This window comes from Triticum urartu, chromosome 6A (assembly GCF_056163025.1).
Source record: "Triticum urartu cultivar PI428250 chromosome 6A, HENAU_Tu73, whole genome shotgun sequence".
NCBI classification, from domain to species: domain Eukaryota; kingdom Viridiplantae; phylum Streptophyta; class Magnoliopsida; order Poales; family Poaceae; genus Triticum; species Triticum urartu.
Genome location: NC_141878.1, coordinates 594,075,763 through 594,091,531, shown reverse-complemented (window position 1 = coordinate 594,091,531; position 15,769 = coordinate 594,075,763). Strand labels below are relative to the sequence as shown.

The following is a 15,769-nucleotide window of genomic DNA, read 5'->3' as shown; positions in this document are numbered from 1 at the left end:
TAGTTTCGTGTCTGTGATGAGCATGTAAGAGACTGTTATGGTAGCTCTAGCTGATTCGACTATTATCATGTCCAGTTGGTCATGTCTCCATATTATTTCTCTATGTGTTCCCTCGGCTGTCGATAGCACTCACTTGTAAGGCAGTCGATTTCTGCCAAAAACAAGAAACGCGATAAGAATAAGGGGCTGCCAATTTGCCATGTGCCTGCAAAAAAAGAAGAAGAAGAAGAAGACATTTTTTTCAAAAAGAAAATAAAAGACTATTTCGATTCCTATATAACTCTTATGTATCAGAATATGAATTTTTGTTGTTGTATCTTCGTAAACAATCTTCTTGCCTACCATTATCATCTTCTGGAACTTTTCTGGGACGAATCCACTTTTCTAGGAAGATGAAACATTTTGGGATAATGTACCCTGGTTTTTCTCGGAAAACCCTATGGTTCTTTATGGATCCTCTTATGCATTATGTTCAATATCAAGGAAAGGCAATTCTTGCATCAAAAGGCACTTTTTTTTAAGAAGAAGAAATGGAAATGCTACCTTATCAATTTCTGGCAATATTATTTCTGTTTTTGGACTCAGCCGCGAAGAATCCCTTCCTCTCGTACTCGTCGACATGACCTCCGCCATAAGCCTAGCAGCCATCCAGCATCATTTGTGGCCGGCGTTGTTGATACACGACCTCCCCCTTCTTCTCTGGCGCCAGCGACCACCTCGCACCCGCACTGTCAAACCCTTAGACTCATCCTCCTATGGCGACGCCACAACCTCTAGCTCGTTCCCGGATTGGCAAGGCAACGGCTCCCTCCCTCCCATATGGTTGCAAAATCGGCCATTGGTATTAGGACTTCAAGTGTAATAAAAGAAGGCAGACCAGACTCTTCCCATCAACCAATCATGAATTTGGACGCGCCGAGGTTGTGCCCCAATCATGAATTCATCACGTGATTGGGATAGAATCGCATCTTGGGCGCTACATGAGCCCCTCCGTGATGGTGTCTAGATTGGATCTGTGGTTTCTGGAATTTGCGGCGGCTGGAACTGTGTTTCGTCGACTCCCCTAGGGTTTTTGGATTTTCAGGGTATTTATAGAGTAAAGAGGCGGTGCGGGAGGTCACCGAGGTGGGCACAACATACCAGGGGGCGCCCAGGTGGGTTGTGCCCCGGGACCCCTCTGGTACTTATTTGGCCCATCTTGTGTCTTCTGATCCAGAAAAAATCTCCAAAAAGTTTCGATGGTTTGGACTCCGTTTAGTATTAATTTTCCGCGAAGTAAAAAAAAAGCAAAAAACAACAATTGGCACTGGGCACTATGTCAATAGGTTAGTCTCAAAAATGATATAAAGTTTCTACAAAATGATTGTAAAACATCTAAAAATTATAATATAACAGCATGGAACAATTAAAAATTATAGATACGTTGAAGACGTATCAGTTCCCAAGCGATAAAAGTAAAGGTTTACTCCCCCTCCACCAACAAACACATTCCACGGCTAGCCGAATCCTCGAGTACCGTCCATACCAACAACAGTCCTGTGAGAGTTTCGTTTAATTATTTGCAATTTTTTGTTTTAGGACTGGGCATCGCTATTACCGCCCCTCTCGTGCAAGGACGACTGAATAAGCACTCATCATGAGAATAATCCTCTTAGCATGGAAGATACTGACCGCCCTCTGTCGCTCCATGAGCGGTCCATGCACACAAAATAGATGTTCATTTGAAATTTTAGAGGTGGCACATGCAAATCTGCTTGGAACGGCAAGGCAATACCGCATATAGGTAGATATGGTGGACTCGTCTGGAATAACTTTGGTTTAAAGATTTTGATGCACAAGCAGTATTCCCGTTTAATACAGGTGAAGACTAGAAATTAGATTGAGAAGACCAACTAGAGAGCAAAAACGGTCATAATCATGCAGAGAATAATTACCATTGAGCACTAGCATGAGTAGGATATAAACACCCTGAACATAAATATTGGTGGAAATACGTACTCCCCAAGGTTAGGCTTTTAGCCTAGCTTGGTAATCACTATAGCCTGAATAATAATCCGAATGATAGCCCACGAAGGCTCTTGGCGCAGCCACCACATCCCGTCTAGCAGCCTCAATCTCCGCATTGTACGCACGGGCCTCGCTCTCAAGAACGTAATATCTTCCCTTACTGTGATAATCAAAGAGAGCAGGAGTAGGCAAAACAATAGGTACAATGGATTTTTTTTATTGAACCTCAAGTTGTAAGTATAATTAGTGATTGTGCCCTTAAGAAACTTATGGCGCTTCGTGGCCTCAAAGTCTAAGTACTGGGTAGGTAGAATAAGATCATTAGGCCAATGTGACACACCCAACCTTTTAGCTAAGGAAGCGTAAATTCCACCATAAAAGTAAACACTGGAAGCATTATGTTGCAATCTATGTGCAACAATCACTCCAAGACTATAATGTTTAATTCCTGTCAGGGCAGTGTATATGAGGCTCAAGTCATGGGCACACAGTGTGCTACAATCTTGCTTGTCCACGATGCATTTGCCATTAAAGCGTGCAAAGTAATGGATGGATGGAAAATGAATACTTCTTATTCTGCCTTGAGTCACTCCTTTATCCTCACCGTAACAGAGACTAGTTAAAAACGACTCATACTCAGGTCTTGGTAGTTAGTCTAGTGAACCCCAATACAAATTTTTGCACGCATCACAGAACACGTCTGACGACATGGTAAAGGGAAGATCATAAAGGCTAAATGAAACTCTAGACTCACGAGGGTGATACTGAGATGCTGGGTGCACTTATCTTCGATAAAAGGAGCAAGCTCGGTGTTGTGAATGTACTCCTCAAATTCTTCCTTGATACCTGCACTAACCATGAACTGGTTACATGGCCATAAGCATGATTTGATAGCGGCATCCCGCATCGAGTTTGCACTTGGCTCATCATAAGACCGTCATATCGAGCTGATGCTCGATGATGCCTCCGAGGACCTCCTCCTCGAAGACCTCCTTCCAAAAAGATACATTTATTCACGTTCAATTTTATGAAATTTTTGGGTCACAATTTTTTTGTCAACAAAACTTTGCAAGATTGGTAGCAACTACTCATAAGGGTGTCTAGAGGTCATATCAAACTACTTAGAACTCTAAGAACTAGATAATTACCCGCGCATTGCAGTGGGACATATGCTCCAAAATACTTGTTGAAGGGGTGTGCACAATACTGGAAAATAATGTATAGCGACAAATCTATACCTACTATTAAAGGGAGGTGATATTCTTGGTTTTGTCCCGCTTCCTTTGGTTCCGCTTCAATTAATTTCACGTACGCTATTTGGTTTCATTACTTGCCACATGTTTTGCCCCAACGGAGGAAGCCCACCTAGCGGTGCAGTGTGGCCCAGGTCTGGAGAGGTGGTAAAAAAATAAAATTGCCGATGGGAGGGTTCGATCTCATAACCTACTAACCGTCCACACACAATTTGTTCAACTGACCCAGCTAGAGATATGAGAGGATTTTTTCCTCCCGTTGCAACGCACGGGCCTTTTTGCTAGTAGTAATAAACAATTGTGTGAGCCATTCACCACAATTTTTTTCTCCTTGTTTTCTAAAATGTTTATCCTAAAACTAATATCCTGCAATTAAAGGTTATCTGAGATTTAACACTAATTAGTGCGTGCATAGTAATAAGATTGTCTGAAGAAATATTAATGGTCATCTTACATAGTAATGTGACAAAGTATAGGTCTGTCTTAGATTAACCTATACATTGCAGAGTAGAGAATAGGTGACACAAATGCAATGATTCAGATGGTGTCCTCCACTCCTCCTCTATCCTCTTCTTTGGGAGAAGGAAAACAGGAAGCAAGCCTCAGTCGAGGCGAAGCTGCGAACACGGAGGTCCCAACTCTGAAAATGGTAAGCTGTCTTCTCCTAACACACCAGCAAAGAACACCCTACTCAAACTAAATTTGTGTAGCTGTTTCTCCTTTTAATTTTGTGGCAGAGCTTAGGAGGCAGGAGGAGAAGATCAGCGCACCATTGGTTGAAATTTTCAGTCTGTTCGATTGAATGTAGGATCATCACCATCAAATAATGAAAAAATCTAAAATTATTCGACAATATACTCTAATAACCACCTGAGCTATTTCCCCTTTCGTAACTAGTGCCGATTCAACAGTTACCTTTGTAACTATACCAAAGTAACTGTACATATAAAAAAATCTAAAATTATTCGACAACATTCCTAGGGGGTATGTCTACAACTCTGAAAAAAATCAGCTCAAAACTCGATGTACAATTAGAGATTCAAATATGACAAATTCAAATGTGAATAGTGGCAGATTTGACACTATTCACATCCAATTTTATATTTTTTGTTTCTATTGATGTAGGTTTAATTAGGAACTAACCTTTTGAGATTATACATCAAATATTGATGTGTATAAGTTTTTTTGGAAGTGTTTGAACATGTATTTTTTTTCAAAAATATCAATCTTATTGATCTCGCCTAATATGAGATCACACAAGTCTCCTCTGAGATGACAAGGAGCCGAGCCATCGAAGACGAATGCCAGACACCGGTCCAAAAGGACCACGCGTGACAAGAAAATCATTGGCTTGATGATCATTACATAGAATAAGGGTGGTGCCTTTAGGGTTTGGGGATCGAGGCAGAATGGATAAGAATGAAAATGGGAAGATAATTATTGGGTAGGGCGCCACTCTAGATTGTTCTTTGTGCCGAGCCTTGCCAGTGGTGTGGAAGTGGTGTGCGCAACTGGCCGCATAATACGTGTCATACCTATGACATACGAGGTTCATCGCACATCACCAGTAATGGATTACTACTGATGTTCACAGTCTAGCAAACGTCATTCGTATTGACAAGTTACCAGTGGCATGTGCCCTAGGGTGTGCCGACCGTCAACAAAAGAGAAACTCTTTGAAACCCAACCTTCTCCACCGCCACACATCACCGTCTCTAATATTTGTTGCACAATCATAATGAATTGTTGACAATTTTTCTTGTAAACCTAGTCGGACCTAAAACACAACCCACTATATACACCACAAGAAAACTAGGGATTCTTTGGCTCCAATGAAACTTTATGGAGTGAACCAACCCGTGGTTAGATAGTTATGAGAACAGTGGTATTCCATGCTCATCAGAGTTCAAGTCCCAGACTTGACATTGGTGCTCACATATTCCTGGATTTATTCTATGCCTTCCAGCGATGTCACTAGTAGAAAGCAGGGCTTTGGTCACGGGGCAATATTCACATTAGTCCCGGTTCAGTCATGAACCGGGACTAATGTGAGCATTGGTCCCGGTTCGTATGGCTAAGGCATTAGTCCCGGTTCACCTGAGCCCTTTCACTAGTAGAAAACAGGGCTTTGGTCACGGGGCAATATTCACATTAGTCCCGGTTCAGTCACGAACCGAGACTAATGTGAGCATTGGTCCCGGTTCGTGCGGCTAAGGCATTAGTCCCAGTTCACCTGAGCCCTTTAGTCCCGGTTTGAGACACGAACCGAGACTAAAGGGTGCGATGCCCTTTAGTCCCGGTTTGTGTCTCAAACCGGGACTAAAGATTAGACCTTTAGTCCCGGTTTGAGACACGTCGAACCGGGACTAAAGGGTGTGATGCCCTTTAGTCCCGGTTTGTGTCTCAAACCGGGACTAAAGGTCCCATTTTCAAACTCTACCCCCTCCCCCCCCCCCCCCCCGTGGATCGCCTTTTATGTTTTGAAAAAATCTAAAGAAAATGATAAAAACTTCAAAAAATAAAATCCTTCGAGAGGTAGTTATATTACTACATCTACTAGTTAGGAAAATTTAAAATCTATCAATGTCATGAAGTATTTCTTTCCACCTTTAGTCAACACACCATTCATCTCACAAAGATCAGAATGTATGAGTTCTAATGGTGCCAAATGTCTCTCCTCCGCGGCCTTGTGAGGCTTGCGAGGTTGCTTAGCTTGCACACATGAAAGGCACTTAGAACCTTTGGCTAAAGTGAAACTCGGGATTAAATCCAACTTGGCTAGCCACGTCATAACACCGAAACTAATGTGACAAAGACGTGAATGCCAAACTTCAGATTCATTAACATTCTAATGAATATGGTTCACGACTTTATTACAAAAATCTGCGAGGGAAAGGCGAAACATCCCTCCGCTCTCATAACCTTTTCCAACAAAGAGTCCATATTTCGTAACAACTAATTTATTAGACTCGAAAACCAATTTAAACCCTTCTCTACACACTAGTAGAAAATATGGCTTTGGTTCGGCCAGAAAAGAGCATTAATCCCGGTTGCATTACGAATTACGAACCGGGACTAATGTGAGCATTAGTCCCGGTTCGAGCGACTAGGGCACCGTACAGACATTAGTCCCGGTTCAAATGGGACCTTTAGTCCCGGTTGGTGCCACGAACCACGAACCGGGACTAAAGGGTACAATGCCCATTAGTACCGGTTCGTGGCACGAACCGGTACTAAAGGTTAGACCTTTAGTCCCGGTTCGAGCCACCAACCGGGACAAATGGGGTTGAGGCATTAGTACCTGTTCGTGGCACCAACCGGTACTAAAGCTTAGTACCGGTTGGTGCCACGAACCGGTACTAATGGTACAATTTTCAAATTCTACCCCCCTGTGTATCGCCTTTTCAGTTTTATAAAAAGCAAAAGAAAATGATAAAAACTTCAGAAGTTAAAATCCTTCGAGATGTAGTTATGTTAGTACATCTACTAGTTATGAAAATTTAAAAACTTAAATTTGGACATGTTTTGCAAAAAGTGTAGGGAAAATGTAAAACGGCTATAACTTTTTCATACGATGTCGGAAAAAACGTATAATATATCAAAAAATTCAGCACGAAAATCCGCATCCGATGGAGACCGCCTACGGCCTGTTTGTAATTTTTTAGAATCCTCATATTCTAAAAGGGAAAAAAGTTATGCTCAAATTTCAGTTTTTTCGAATTTTTGTTAAATCTGGTCAAACTATGGTCAAACTACTTATTCAAGAAGAATTAATGTTACTAAATAATTATTCAAGAATATTAGTGTTACTAAATAATTATTTCAGTTTTTTTGAATTTTGGTCAACTGTGGTCAAACTGTGGTCAAACAATGGTCAAACTACTTAATCAAGAAATATTAGTGTTACTAAATAATTATTTCAATTTTTTGAATTTTGTTCAAATCTGGTCAAACTATGGTCAAACTGTGGTCAAACTGTGATCAAACTAGGGTCAAACTGTGGTCAAACTACTTATTCAAGAAATATTAGTGTTACTAAATAATTATTGATTTTTAGAACAATAGTTTCAAACTCAAACAGTGAAATGTATGACTTCATGCTCAAGCTAAATTCTGGAGGGTTAATAGGATTGACATCTTACTATTGTCAGGAAAACAACAAGTGCAGACTTGGGAACGAGGGAGAATAGAACCTGGAAGTTAAGCGTGCTCAGGCTGAAGTAGTGAGAGGATGGGTGACCGTTCGGGAAGTTAGATGATTTGGAATGATGAGGGGTGATTAGAGATTAAAGGTTAAATTAAGCAGTGATGAGGGGTGATTAGAGATTAGAGGTTAAAATAATTTAGAAATTTGAAATTAAAAAAAATTCAATTTTTTTCAAAAAAAATCATAAAATTTCCTTTAGTACCGGTTGGTGTTACCAACCGGGACTAAAGGTGGACCTCCAGGCAACGGTCACGTGGAGGGCCTTTAGTCCCGGTTCCAGAAAGAACCGGGACTAAAGGGGGAGGCTTTAATACCGACCCTTTAGTCCCGGTTTCAGAACCGGAACTAAAGGCCCTTATGAACCGGGACTGAAGGCCCTTTTTTCTACTAATCTTTAGTCCCGGTTTGAGACACAAACCGGGACTAAAGGTAGTCCCGGTTTGAGACACAAACCGGGACTAAAGGGTGCCCTTTAGTCCCGGTTTGTGTCTCAAACCGGGACTAAAGGTCCCATTTTCAAACTCTACCCCTGGATCGCCTTTTATAACAAAAAATCAAAAGAAAATGATAAAAACTTCAAAAAATAAAATCCTTCGAGAGGTAATTATATTACTGCATCTACTAGTTTGGAAAATTTAAAAACTTAAATTTGGACATGTTTTGCAAAAAGTGTAGGGAAAATGTAAAACGACTATAACTTTTGCATACGATGTCGGAAAAAACGTATATTATATTAAAAAATTTAGCATGAAAATCCGCATCCGCTGGAGACCGCCTACGGCTTGTTTGCAATTTTTAGAATCCTCAAATTCTAAAAGGAAAAAAAATTATGCTCAAATTTTAGTTTTTTTTAAATTTTTGTTAAATCTGGTCAAACTATGGTCAAACTACTTATTCAAGAAGTATTAGTGTTACTAAATAATTATTCAAGAATATTAGTATTACTAAATAATTATTTCAGTTTTTTTGAATTTTGGTCAATTATGGTCAAACTGTGGTCAAAATGTGGTCAAACAATGGTCAAACTATTTATTCAAGAAATAATAGTGTTACTAAATAATTATTTCAGTTTTTTGAATTTTGGTCAAATCTGGTCAAACTGTGGTCAAACTACTTATTCAAGAAATATTAGTTTTACTAAATAAGTATTGATTTTTAGAACAATAGTTTCAAACTTAAACAGTGAAATGTGTGACTTCATGCTCAAGCTAAATTCCTGAGGGTTATGCAGACTTGGAAACGAGGGAGAATAGAACCCGGAAGTTAAGCGTGCTCAGGCTGAAGTAACAAAAAATATGTTATTTGTTTTTTTTTCTAAAAAGAAAGAAAAGAAAAAGTTTCGCTCCGCCGACCCCTCTCGCTCCCATCCCCTTCTCCGATCCTCTCCCCTACGCCGCCGCCGCCGCCGCCTCGGCTTCGCAGGCGCGGCCCGGGTAGCCCTCGCGCTCCTCTGCCCGAGCCCGACGCCCCGGTCCTCCTGCTCCCCCCCCTCCCCCGGCGTCCCCTCCGACCGGCGCGCGTCTCCTCGTACGCCAGCCGCAGCAGCCCGCGGCTCGTCCGCAGCCTCCACCGGCATCTCCTCCTGCCCCAGCCGCGGCACCTTCGCCCGCTCTCCTCCTCTGGCCGACCTCCATCGGCGCCCGCGCACAAGGTTCGTTCCTTCGATTGGGGGATAGGGGGTAAACAGACATCGAGGTCGGTTCTCTCTGGCTTGGGTCAAAACTAGGTCTAGCAGTAAGAGCGATGGACTCTTAAGGTGTAGAGAAACAGAGTGTAGGCGACAGAGATATTAGGAAAAAGGAAAGGGAGATGGGCACTGTACTATAATTAGAAAAAGCCAAATGATTAAACCAGAGAAATAAATGATTAAACCAATGGTGCAGATGATCAACTTTGTCTTCCATTAATCCTGTTAACCTTTTCGTTCGGTGCACACTAGCTCTGCTTGGTTGGATTACAGTGAATATTAGTATTATGTTACCGCCCCTGTAAATTATTTTTGCTATACAAAGGCTCATTTTAATTGAGGAGTTGGGTGCTTGGCTGATACAGGAACAGGTGCTTGGATTATACCAGACAGAAGGAAATTGGGAAAATGAGTAAGCCCGAGAACATGTTCTCGCTTCTTAATCTGGATGGCGAAGATGATGCAGGGAATGATAGCGAAGTCACTCAAACGTCTTCTACCAGCGCTGAACAGACTGCTGCGAGCAAACCTGGTTGGTACTCCATTTCTTCTCGGATGTAGCTTCCAAAGTATTGGATCACACTAGATGGATTATTGTTCCCCCCCTTTTTTGCATGGGGAACCGATTGCGTAACTCGTTATTATCCCTGCAATTTTCAGTTGAAGCAGCTACTTCCTTTGTAGTTTACCTTGGTTCACTGGGCCTATTTTTACCCGTATTGAACAGATTAATGCTTACCTACTATCGCCAAGAACATAACCACCTTATGATGTAATAATACCTCCCTGGGCTCAATTGACGTTCTGTTTTATGACAATTCACTGTTTACTTTCCTGGAGTGGTTATTCTGAAAAGATGAGATGTATCGTATTTCTGTTTTGTAATTTATCCATGCTTGCTTGGGCCGTCATGTCAGATTTTGGATGGTGGCTCATTTTCAAAAGAAGCTTCTCGGGTGGTTTGATGATATAATATCCATCCCATCATCTAAGTGTGCATCTGCAACATTTGCAAATGTGAACGATAATCTGTGTGCCATTACCACACCTGGTTATGCCACTGCCGAATGTGTTGTGCCTGGGTATGCCGCTGTCATGGGTAAAGGCATAGCATGATAAAGCTAGCTGCTGCTCATTGAGGCGGGAGCAGCAGTTGGCCCTGAGACCAAATTGAAACAAATTAGGTATGACAGGTGACTGGGGGAGAGTTGCCATTGCCCCAAGAAGTCATACCGCCACTGTTCAGTTTGCCTCTGTTTGTTGTTGGGGTCTCCCCCTACAGTTCTCTGAAAATAGTTTTAACTAGATTGTAGTGTGACAGTCTTGCTCAAGCGTATTCACCAGCATACTGATCACATTTTCAATCTGTCTGATATGGTTTTCCCCTTTCTTTAGATTTTGTCTTCAGGGTGCATATGGCTACTTGAAAAACGCTTTGATGGAGACAGGGATATACATGTTTATGTTCTATAATATTTCTGTTCCTACTCGCCATGGTCACTAATGGGGTTGTAAACTGCATTTACTATGCAGATAAAGGTGTGCAAAATGACACAACTGTCGTAAGCAATAATGGAGCAGCTCTTGCATCATCATCTGGTGGTTACAGGATGCCTTTAGTGTGGATAGACTTGGAAATGACTGGTAAATAATCCAGTTACCACAACTTGTTTTATGTTATTAATACATAAGATAATTTATTTTCGATGTTCCACCTTCATTTACTTGTTTATTCGTAGCAATTTGTGTTGTTTTATTCTGCCTCAGAATAATTAACTTTCTGCACAGAGTTTGGTATGTTTGTGACTATTAAAAATTTGCACCTACGAAATAATAGTTCAGAGTGCTGATGATGTAAATTTGTGACATGGCCACTTATAAATCACAGCCCCAATTATTTGTAACCTGCTTAATGAGGGAAAAATGTCTGGTAGCCAGTAGCCCAGTAGGAAGTTCTTCAGCAGGACAGTGAATAGCCCAATATGTTCAGTCCAATTATCATACTTGGATGGTAAGTTCAAATTGTAATACTGAAATTGGAATGGTATGAGGGGAAATGTCTGGTAGCCAGTAGCCCAGTAGGAAGTTCTTCAGCAGGACAGTGAATAGTCCAATCTGTTCAATCAAATTATCATACTTGGATGGTAAGTTCAAATTGTAATACTGAAAATGGAAGGGTATGAGGTCATAGAGTAGTTCAGGAGGCCTTCTGAAATACTCCCTCCGTTCTGAATTACTTGTCGCAGGTATAGATGTATCTAGATGTATTTTAGTTCTACATACATCCATTTCTGCGACGAGTAATTTGGAACGGAGGGAGTATATCAGTGTCTTAGCTTCTCATTCTTTTATTTTGGGAAGGGTTCTCTACTTTCTTCTAGTGGCTAAGAATGGAGTGACATCTAGTTTAACTTGTAGTCAATGGTCGAACTACATGGCTCATGGTGAAACAAGCATTTGAAATTACTGATACACGACTTCAGTTAACCAAGCTATAATCTGGGATTCAACTGAACAAAATTACAAACCACAGATTATTTATCTCCAATGCCCCGAACAGCTTGTTGAGTTGGTCTGAAACATCGAAGGGCATTTCTTATCCTGGAAGTTCGACGATGATTGCTAAATACCTTGATCTCTGATCTGATGATAGTTCCTACTGCAGTGAATTTATTCAATTTTTATAAATTTTTAATAAATTTTTCGATGGATAGATAAATGAAATTTAGTTTTGGAATCTATTCCTTTTTTTGTTACCTTTATCTTATGCATAAAATTATGACTAACTGGCACACTCATACTGGATTGTGTAGGTTTGGATATTTCGAAAGATCGGATATTGGAGATAGCTTGCATTGTAACAGATGGTAAACTTACAAAACAAATAGAGGTGGCTGTTGAAATCATATACCTTTAGTTCGTTCTACATAGATCGTGTACAATTCTTGTAACTAGTGCTGCTTACAGGAATATTCAAGAACACCCGTGAATTACTCTGGTTTTCTGTAGATTAATTTTTTACTAATTCTGTTCCTAGCAGCTGTGTTACATAAACTGCAGTTTGGAAGAAAAAAAAAATCTTATCTGGCCAATCTAGACAGTACTCCCTCTGTTCCACAATACAAGTCCAAACCCACCCTTTGCTCAGACCTGAATATAAGAAGTATTTAATGGCAAATGGAGTGCTGATGATCCATGTGCAATATAATATCTGTAATAGCACAAATATTTAATGTCAAAATCAGTACACTAGTTTTCTACTTATCATGTCAATAAGCTCAAATAGTGCTTCATCTCAGTGTAGAATAACTTGTCTGTCATCATCTCATCGGGAAGTTCAACATCGTTGTCATTTTGCAGGGTCCTAACTTGGTTATAAGTCAGAGCAAAGCTTGCTTAGATAATATGAATGAATGGTGTAAAACCCATCATGCATCTAGTGGTAAATAATCTTTATTTTCCAAATAACATTTCTTATTAGGTGTTGCTGTCTGAATATAAATCTGATGACCCCTGAACTTATTTAGGATTGACAGAGAGGGTACTACAGAGTGAGATTTCTGAGGGTGATGCGGAGAAACAAGTATGTTGTCTGATTTTTATGGTTATCATCACATTTTTCTGAATATTTGATTGCAAACATGGTAATGAAGTTACAGTATCCACAACTGATTCCTTAATCTTATTCATTTATCTATCTGTTGCACTTGGACCTCATGCTACTTTAGAACTCTCTTTGAGTGCTATTTGCTATTCAAAAGTTCTACAGTTTGCATAACTTCATTTTCATGTGCTCTTTTAACTCATTACATACTTGCCTTCTTACACCATGGCATTATCATGAGAACCGACAGTTCTGACATGATTTGAGTTGATCATTATAGATTGTTTTCTTTCTTATTTATCAATATATAAAAAAATATTTCCGATTAACACTAGTATGCTACATTTGATTTTAAATATTTTTCTGTAAAATCTTGAATTGCCAATTGCCATTCTAATTTTTATTTAGGAAATTACCAGTGGATGCCCCAAAATTGTGAACTTGTTGTACCTTTCAATTTTGCAACACTGCAGTTGTTACTTGTTAGATGTCACATACATATATCTAACATACAAATGCTGCAATCCCAAACCTCCCCTTTTAGGAAAAAAATTGCATATGTTGCAAAAACTCTTATCTCCACATAGGTGGCGATTCACCTATATTCAGAATGCATTTTTCCACTCCAAAATGTTGCAAACAATTTATATGTTTTAGATGGATATCATGCTGTAACATGTATGCTTGCAAGATTTCTTGCAAAAGTATGACCAAGTACACCCTGTGCAAAGGAAAAGTAACAAACAGATTGGTATGGTTTGAATAGCATGCTAGTCACTATTCAAGCTACACTAAGTTTTGCAAGTGTGCATGTTAGAGCATGATCTATATCAGTATATCTGTGAATGTTATTGTAGTTCTCACATCTCAAGCTCTTAAGTTTCTCTGAGTAAGGCTTCTGCTTTACCACTTGCTACAGCAGTTCCTTGCACGTCTATGAATGATATGTCATACAGTTTTTAATCATTTATGCATTGTAAAACAGTACATATTGATGCCTTGCTACAAAAATAAAATAGCCAAAAGTTTCTAATAGAAGTTTCTGTTGGCCTATTTGCAGGTGTTAGACTTCCTCATGAAGCATGTAGGTTCAGACACTCCATCAATAGCTGGGAACTCAGTTTACGTAGATTTACTATTTTTAAAGGTCAGTAAAGAATATCTTTTAGGATTCATATGCTGTAATTAGGATTGATATACTGTCACACTGACAGGAATAGTCATGCGGCTAGGACTATGGAAAGACATTTGTTTTCCATGAACGCAAGACTGGCCACTGTTACATATTTTTTTATCCTCCAGCAGGATTAACAGTTTCAGTAAAAAGAATAACTGTCGATACTGAGTTGTATTTCTTGTCAGCTAGAATTTCCATCCTATTTTTTTGAATTCAAGCTTGTGCTTTTTGTTTGACTGAAGTAAAAAAAGTTGGCAATCTCAGGATTGTTTGGTCAATATTCTCATTTCAAAATTTGAAAATCCAAGTAATTCGGTTTGGTTTTCCCAAATGCGGGGAGGCTCCTTGCCCTCAGGGTGTAAAAGGCTCATTCAAAATTGCTTCGATAATGGTCTAATTCAATTCTGAAAATAAATTTAGTTGATTTTCTTGTGTTATTTATTCGGCTTGGTATAGATCAGCTCGTTAAGTCAATAGGAAAAATATAGTTGTGAACTATATGGTATTAGATCAAACTGCCTTATTTGGGACAGTGCTCGATAATAGTTTGCTACACTGATATCCATGTCTCCGCATTTATCATCGTGCAAAATAATTTGTTTATTCCTTGTTACATATGCAATGTGTTTAATTTTTCCTTCACAAGAACATCTTTTATCCAGTTTAAACATGATGTATTCCTTTAGCTTTTGGTGGATAATAAATAATATATTTGCTATTTTTTCCCTAAGCAGAAGTATATGCCACGGCTTGCAGCCATCTTCTCTCATGTGATTGTTGATGTGAGCAGTATCATGGCTTTGTGCACCCGGTGGTACCCTAAAGGTAAACAAAATTTGTAGAAGGCTGATTTTTTATTATTATTATGCTTGCTTGTTGTCAATTTGTTCCTGTCTATCCCATTGATCCATTTGCTATTTGCACTTGTTTCAATCATGGTCCCTCAACTGCTACATCTGTTTGAAATGATATGAGTAATTTCTGATTTTGTTGAAGAAGATTAAAATAATTAAAACAATCGCCGTGCATAAGCAACATAGTAACATACACAATTTCAGCAGTCAAACAAAGCCTTGTATTCTTGATGTTCCTGCTATATTCAAGCACAAGTATAGCTGTACATTTAGAGTTTGTACGGAAATACGGAACAAAAAAAATCACATCTATGGTACCCACTGGCTTTGGAGTGTACCTACTAGTCTTGTGCTAACACATGTTTACATTCTCGAGTAGGGTGAGTTTAACTCTGAGACCTTTCCTGATGTGTCCGAGATCTAACCGTGTGTTTGTCATTATCATTCGCAGAAAGGAAGCAAACTCCCAGGAAAGGAAAAAGTCACAGGGCGACGGACGATATCAAAGAGAGCATCACCGAACTGAAATACTACAAGGGCAACATCTTCAAACCACAAAAATCTAAAAAGTAGCCTTTTTCAAAGGCGACATGGATGGGGTGTATTGGATATGTCACAGTAAGTTGATCACCGAATGAGTAGCTAGCCAGGTTTCGGAAGGAAATATCAGGCCAAGTTGTCCATGCCTCGCTCCGAGGCGAGCTTGTCGTATTCCGTAGCTCTTAACGTGTTGATCAATGTCTGGATATTTCCACCTATGACATATTCTTACTTCTCACTCTCACCCCTGAAGCTGAAACCTGTAAAGGCCGTTTGATATGCAGCACTTGTTATTTAATTCATGATAGAAGATTATGTTTGAAGTACCTTTTGGCCAAAGAAAACCCTGCTTCCTGACACGATTGTTTCTTTATTTTATATAGATAGATTATATGGGGAGTGTTTCCTTATTCTTTTATTATATGAATTTTAATTTGTTC

The 15,769-nt window shown here is 39.7% G+C and overlaps 1 protein-coding gene across 1 annotated transcript; it reads left to right on the top strand.

The window, feature by feature from the left end:
• Window positions 1–8,802: 8,802 nt before the first annotated feature.
• LOC147966922 (oligoribonuclease-like) lies at window positions 8,803–15,686 on the top strand. Its single transcript, XM_087529160.1, has 9 exons — window positions 8,803–9,118; window positions 9,520–9,686; window positions 10,688–10,798; window positions 11,968–12,044; window positions 12,515–12,596; window positions 12,682–12,737; window positions 13,819–13,905; window positions 14,670–14,760; window positions 15,241–15,686. The coding sequence occupies exons 2-9, from the start codon at window positions 9,563–9,565 to the stop codon at window positions 15,360–15,362; spliced, it is 750 nt and encodes a 249-aa protein (XP_087385286.1). The 5' UTR covers window positions 8,803–9,118; window positions 9,520–9,562; the 3' UTR covers window positions 15,363–15,686.
• The last annotated feature ends 83 nt before the right edge of the window (window positions 15,687–15,769 follow it).